The sequence below is a fragment of the Athene cunicularia genome (assembly GCF_003259725.1).
Source record: "Athene cunicularia isolate RWA chromosome 11 unlocalized genomic scaffold, athCun1 chr11_part3, whole genome shotgun sequence".
Lineage (NCBI taxonomy): Eukaryota > Metazoa > Chordata > Aves > Strigiformes > Strigidae > Athene > Athene cunicularia.
The window spans coordinates 342,088-349,737 of NW_020799115.1; the positions used below are offsets into that span (position 1 = coordinate 342,088).

At 39.9% G+C, this 7,650-nt stretch overlaps 1 protein-coding gene across 1 annotated transcript; it reads left to right on the top strand.

Moving 5' to 3' along the window:
* Window positions 1–2: 2 nt before the first annotated feature.
* Window positions 3–809, top strand: LOC113484658 (olfactory receptor 226-like; the record flags this gene model as incomplete). The annotated part of the gene is made up of 1 exon (XM_026857124.1): window positions 3–809. A coding segment is annotated over one exon (807 nt), but the record flags the coding sequence as incomplete, so codon positions are not given.
* Between the last annotated feature and the right edge of the window lie 6,841 nt (window positions 810–7,650).

The following is a 7,650-nucleotide window of genomic DNA, read 5'->3' on the forward strand; positions in this document are numbered from 1 at the left end:
TGACTGTCTGGACAAACTATAACCTCCACTCCCCTATGTATTTCTTTCTGACTAATTTGTCATTCCTGGAGATCTGGTATGTGACAGTCACACTCCCCAAGACAATGCTGAGCTTCATGTCAGAGACAAAGCAAATCTCCTTCATGGGTTGCATGACACAGCTGTACTTCTTCCTCAGCCTGGGCAACACCGAATGCCTCCTCCTGGCTGTCATGGCATATGATCGCTATGTTGCCATTTGCAAGCCTTTCCATTACTCTAATATCATGAGACACACTGTCTGTTTCTACCTCACTATGGGGTCTTGGATGACTGGTTTCTTAGTTTCTGGATGCAAAATATTTTTTATCTCTCAGCTAACATACTGTGGACCCAATGTAATCAATCATTTCTTCTGTGATGTTTCTCCTCTCTTGAACTTAGCCTGCACAGATATGGAAAGAGCTGTTCTTATGGATTTTGTGGCTGCTTTATTTATTCTTCTGATGCCTCTCTCTGTAGTAATCATATCCTATACCTATATTATCTTCACTGTCCTTCACATTTCGTCTGTACAAAGTTGCCAAAAAGCCTTCTCCACTTGTGCCTCCCACCTTATAGTGGTCATTGTCTTCTATGCAACAAGCATTTTCATCTATGTGAGGCCCAAAACATTCCCAGTTCATGACACAAACAAAATTGTGTCTGCTCTCTATGCTGTTGTTGTTCCTCTCTTCAATCCCATCATTTACTGCCTGAGGAACCAGGAAATAAAAGATGCTCTCCAAAAGGTCTTGTTCAGAAGAATAGTTTCCTTGCAGAAACATTAGCAGATTTAATGACAGAAATAAAGAGATTGTATAGGCAAGAAAACTGTAACTGCACAGAAATAATTGGATTTTATGATTAAATCATGAAAAGCTCTGGCTTGTACTCCAGAAGCTGAAGCAAGATAGTCCACATATTATTTTCTTGAAATTTGTGTATTACAGGGAACTGATTGATATGAATGAAATAGACACACATGACCTTCCGTCCTTTTGAGTCCCACCAGAGACCTGTTTTAAGGAAAGAAAAAATTAAATGTTGGTTTACGTGCCCTTAGTTTTGCTTTAACAGTCAGATCTCCTATATAATCATAGATAAAAGTTTGTACAGAAAGACAAATTTAGGCAAGATTATCTCAACTTTTCTCTGGAAGACCTTGCATATCTTCACTGAATACATGAGGAAACCATTCCTATTTTGTCTAGCTGAAGGTGAGAGCTACTCTAACTTTGGAAATAGAGTTATCTACATGACAACAGAAGGAACAAGGCCAGATAGCTATAAATATGTGAATATGCTGTTGAAATGATGTCTCTCTAGCCCAATTTGAAGCAATTACCTCTGGGAAAAGAGGTCTTAGCTTAGATTTGAAATTCAAAGAGAGGATGAAGCACTTCAGGTTTCAGGCAATCCTTATTGTCTCTTGCTGAAGCTGGAAGAACATGTTTGTGCCTGTCAGAGGTGTATGCTGCTTGAGGATCTCTGTCAGCAAATTAAGGATCTGCAGGAGGAGGTCAGAAGATATGATATCAGAGATGATGATAAAATCGATTGAAAGGATGTTCTGAGAGCCTGCATCTACAAGAGCACGAACCTCTACACAAGGAGGGAGAGTGAGTCCATGTCAGGCTGGGTAATGGAAACACGCGTAGCGGGAGCACCGTGACAATAACGGCTGTAACCTGCTGGCTTCTGTCAAGAGGAGGAAGGCTGTTCTTCCCCTTGCAGATCTACAGCTACAGAATGGTTTCAATGCCCTCAAAGTAGATAGGTGGCTGAATGCTCTATCCAAAGAAGAATCGGTGCCATCTGAGCCTGAACCACACAGCAGTACCAAACGGATGTGGCAAGTCACAGTAATAGGGGAAGGCCACTCTGTGGGGCACAGAGGCCTGACCTGTCAACCTGAGGAGCTATCTAGAAAGATTTGATGCTTGCCAGTGGCTCAGTTCAGAGGATGATTTGGAGAGACTGCTGTGGTGGCTTGGTTGGCTGCCAGATGACCACCAAACCATTCTCTCATGCCCCCTCCTCAGCATCACAGGGGGAGAAAATAAGATGAGAAAGCCGAGATAAGAGACAGGGAGATAATTTACCCTCATGGGCACATCAGATTTGACTTAGGGAAAATTAATTTAATTTATTGTCAATTAAAAATAGAATAGGATAGTGCAGAAACAAAATACAAAACTAAACCCACCTTCCCTCTATTTAATTTCTGACTCTTCTACATTCTGCCTTCCAGGTGGTTCAGTGGGATGGAGAATGGGGTTGAAGTCAGTTCATAATACTCCTTCCTCATACTTTTCCCATGTTCTAGCATGGAGTCCCTCTCATTGCATACAGTTCTTCACAAACTGCTCCAGCAAGGGTTTTCTGCACAGTGTACAGTCCATCACGAACATACTGCTCCAACACGGGTCCTCCACAAGCTCCTGCTAGAAGCCATCTCCAGCATGGGATCTCCATAGGCTGCATCCTTCTTCAGGGCATCTCCACCTGCTGCAGCCTGGGGTCCTCCATGAGCTGCACTGTGGATATCTGCTCCAAACTGGTCCTCCATGGACTGCAGATGGACAAGACACCTCACCATGGTCTTTGCCATGTGTTGCAGGGGAATCTGCTATTGTGCATGGAGCACCTCCTCCTCCTGCTTCTTCACTGACCTTGGTGTCTGCAGGGTTGTTTCTCTCACATTTTTCTTACTTCTCTCTTCAATTGCCACACAGTGTTTCTACCCTTTCTTAAATATCACAGAGGTGTCACCAGCATGGGTGATGGGCTCAGTTTGGGGCAGAAAAGGGTCTGTTTTGGAGCTGGCTGAAACTGGCTCTGTTTGACCTGGGGGCAGACCCTGGTCTCTTCTCACAGAAGCCACCCTGCAGGACCCCCAGCTACCAAAGCTTTGCTATGTAGACCTAATACAACTGCCAAGCTTGCCCAGCCCTTCCAACCTCAACAAATGATTCTGCAGCCTCAGATATGCTCCTCTCTTTAAGTGATGTTAAAATATATTTTGAAAATCTTTTAATAAAAAGTTCATCTGTATTTTAACTATTTGAAAACAGTTGACTTAAATATTGTTGATGGTAATTCTGTTCTTGCTAGATGGCCCAGAATGCTCAAATTTTATACTGTTCATCACTCGTCATTTTTTTTTTTTTTCTGAATGGTCAGGCTCTGTCTGCATTTCATTAGAGTTACAGGCTTGGGATCAATTAATTCCTCAAGCTTTTAACTACTCACCGATCTATCTCCCAGGAAGACAGGTGCATGCCCACACATCACTTGGCTGCTCCACACTTGTAATTTCACCATGTTAGTGGTTGCTGTGAGCATATTAGTGTTCATTTCCAATTCTGCTTTTTAAATGCCAAGTGGCACCTTCAAGGTGTACTCCAGCCACAGAAGATGAAGCTGCTCTGCTTTGTGTATACAGGTGGTCACAGAGCTTCCTTCACTTAAAATCCTCATCTTCTGCTATCCTGGGACTAGAGAAGGTCATAGAACACAATATGGATGAAAGCTTGTAGTACCAATTCTAATCTCACATGGCCCATCTAAACCAGAGGCAATCTGTCAGGAAGTTCAGTTTCTTCTCTGTTCCTTTTGGGAGTTCCCTCATCAGCACTAGAGACCTCTGACAGTGAAAGCAAGCCAACACACACGATATGATCAGAATAACAGGTTTATTATCCTATAGGCTGTACTGGTTAAGTACAGGGCTGCTCGGCATAGATCCCAGAACGGCCCTAATGATATTGACTGCTACCCCTCATAATCCTATTTACTCCCTTTCCTTCCTCCAAATAAACAAGTCACCCTTATTTATTTTTTCAACATTTGCTTTGATTTTTGCTGTTTTGTCAACTCTATATAGTAGCTACATCCTTAGTAAGTGACATCTTGTAACCCAGCAGCCCTCTCTCAGCATCTTTCAATATCTTTCACCTAGGGAAGTCCCAGTACTCCCCTTTTACTGCCTTAGAATCAGGTGTCTTCCCCCATCATTATTCTGTTGTCTGGACTTACCAAGCATTCCAAAAGAACAGGCTTTTAAAACAAATGACAAAACTTCTTGCAAAATATATAGTATCAATGAGCTTTTCTTAGCAGATAAATTCTCAACATGATCTGCTTTAAATAGAAGTACAATGTGTTTATAAATAGGTCCTTTCACCATAGGAGACTATGTTTGTGGGAACATCTCTGTCCTAGTGTTTCTTTCGGGTCATTATCTCATCTTTCTTCATAGGAAATCCTCCTGTCCCTGGCATCAGAGGTTAGACTGTGTGTTTACTCCTTGCTCTTCTCTGCAATTTCACAATCTTTGTTATGGTGCAAGGTCTCCCTTTGGTTTTGTTTGTTTGTTTGTTTTTGGTTTTGTTTGTTTGTTTGTTTGTTTGTTTGTTTGTTTCATGTCCCTTTTGTCTTTCTTCTCTATGGGTCATTTAGCTGTGTGGTAACCTCTCTCTTTACTGTCCTCACCTGAATTCCATGTCAAGAGGAATCCTCCCCAACATACCATCAGAGAGCTTTTCTTAAACAAGACAGTCCTTACTTAAATAAACAATTAGCAATAAGATAAATAAATGTAATTTATTAAATCAGAATACCAAAGTCACCAGATGAGTGATGGTGCTAAGATCAAGTTCCTTCATCTTTCTCTTCAGCTTTTGATATTTGGTCTGAATACCCACACTTCCTTTACAGTCACTAAAGCAACTCAGATGAGACAGCTCCTTTGAGAGTTGGAATGAAATGTCCATAGCTTCTCAGCTGCTCATTTCCTCTACCACAGCAGACACCTATGGGGTATGGCTAGCTGAGAGCTAGGAAGTTATTTTTTTCATCATATGGTAGATGTGAAATAAAGGTAAGACAAATTACATCATCATAAGACTACATTTTTCTTTTTATCTTCTATTTTTTCCCTCCAAAGATAGAAAAGAACTCTAGAATGACTGAGAGATAAACATCTTCCTTTTAGTACTTCACATTGACCTAGCTAAATCACAGTTCTCCAGTGTAGAAGTCTACACATAAGCTAACTAATTTTTTGTGGTGGTCTTTTTTCTTTTTTGTGTGTGTGTATGTCAATGGAGAGAAGTGAGGGGAACTTCTCTTGTGCATGTAATCCTTTCTTTATGGTAGACAACTGAAACTGATAAGATTCACACCTTAACAGTGTGGTACAAGCACATGAACCGAGGTATCTAGCTGAGATGTCCAAGTTCAGCTCCTTGACTGGGAAGGTGCATTTCTTCAGAAGGCCCTCCTTCTGTCAGTCTTAGCAGGCATCTAAGTGTGGAGGGGAAAAATCTCAGTTTTCATCTCAGTCCTTATGAATTTTACCATGGATACTTATGTGGTTTACTACATGTTCTGTGGGAAACTGATCAACAGACATGATGTCAGAGTAGGGATTATATGTTTATTTAATTATTCATTTAATATTAGATGAATATTTAAAGAAGTAGGAATTATTTACATGATTTGCATAATGTTCTTTACTCCAGGTCTGACTGACTATTCTCACTTAAAAGATGTTCTGGTTATGATGATATTGGAAACAGCATTAATTCTCAGGCACACATCTCACATCTTTCATCACTATCCCAAGTAGGACTTTGATCTGCCACACCATCATGCAATGCTAGTGCCTTAGACACACATCTAAAACTGAAGAACTGTACCCAGAAGCTGAATTACTGTCTAGACCTGCTGTATACATGCATTTTTTCAATTTTAAGAATTTAGATAGGTAGCTCAAACACAGGTGAGAAGTAGTTCTGACATAAAAGGAGCAGATGAATTTGTCTCAACATAAACAATATTGCCGTGTAGAAGTCAAATATTTATTGTTGAGTCAAAATCAGCTGCCCTCCATTCCCTTTATAGTCCAGGTCATAAATAGGTACTTACAGAGGGGAATTCCTCTCATCATGAGGCAAGCATCTGCTTTAAAAGCAGTTTATTTTCCAGAAGTGCCGAGTTGCCCTCACTAACTCTAAAAGTAAAACCAGGCAGGTATGCTGTCTTTATGAAGTTGTCTACATTGCAGACAGGTAAAATCAGGTGAGATCAATCCTATGAAAAGCTCAGGTTGCAGACAGCATAACGGATAATTTGTAGGTCAATTAATTTGAACTGCATGTGTGTAGGGTTTCTGGCTTCATGTCTTTCACCCATGCATAAGGATCTAGAACTATCTGAGATCACAGAACCAAAAACCTGCAAGTACAGAGATTCCGCCACTCTCTGGTTATGCCCAGTGAAAAGCGCAATGAAGAGAGTTGAAATAGATACCTAGCTGATAAATTAACTGCCTACTGAAACTGCTTTCTGGGCTCCTTTGTCTCTATTCTTTGGGACTTCTGTAAGTGAAGCCAGTAAGAATTGAGAACATCCCAAATGTCACTAGACTGTGTGTTTAGGCAGCTGAACTCCATCTTAAATATTTACATATAAGGCATTTAAATTGGGACAAAGTAATCCTATATTTAACATAAACCTAAATGTAAATATATGTGTAAAATTCCATTTTGAAGCCGAGGCTTTAGTTGATATTTATCGTACATGACTGTGAGTACTTAAATCAGGCATGTGGGTACTGAACAGAGTTTCTGTATGTCAATGTCATCAATCAAGATAGACAGATGAGGGAACTTGATAAACTGGTTCAGTCTATCTAATAGAGGCATTTCACACTATTGGAGGAATCATTTCAACATAATATTTCTACTGTACTATTCAGAAAATACATAGCATGGCTTTTCATAGACCTGAAGGTTGTAAAAGTAACTCCAGTGTTAGAGAAACTACTTACTCCAAAACTGATTACCAGTTCAGGTTCTGGATTTAGATTTAGGGCACCAAAATATTTTCCTAGTTTAGTGTTTGGTAAATGACTGCCATATCTCTGCTTCAGGTCTTTTTGGGTTTATTATTTTTTGGTTTGTTGGTTTTTTTTTTGGTTTTTTTTTTTTTGGTTTGGTATGGTTTTCGGATTTTGTTGTTATTGTTTTGGGTTTTTTTTCTTTTTTTCTTTGCCCTGTAAAAATGAGTAGCTATCAGATGGTGTTATTTCATTGTCCAGTGTCTCAGAAAATATCAGGCATTGTCAGTTTCTTAATTCTACTCTGTATGGAATCACAGAAGAAACAATAACATCCCTCCTCTTTCTGTGATTGCTTCCACTGAGAGGCTATCTATAATTTCTAGGTCAAATCCCATGAGGTACTGAAGGTAAATAAAGTGGTTGATTCATCTACGCTGGTATAAATCATGCATCTGACACAGCAGTCTACACTTCATCTGTTCCTTATTGATCATATTCTCCAGGATCAGCTACGGCAGTGGATTCCACACAGAATTGCCACTACAGAAGGTTGAGAACAATTTTGTTTTTAATAGTACAGGCTGAAGCATTCTTAATATTGAAGGAACAATCTGAGTTAGTGACAGACAAACAAGACCCAGAGCTATAATTAGCTGCAATTATACCGTATCTGGAATGTTATGTCTCTTCAGAGCTAGCCATAGAAACCTCTGATGGGGTCCTTCAGATCTGTTTGGAGGTTTTAAAATCAGATTGTTTATATCCTTATGTTACTTTGTATT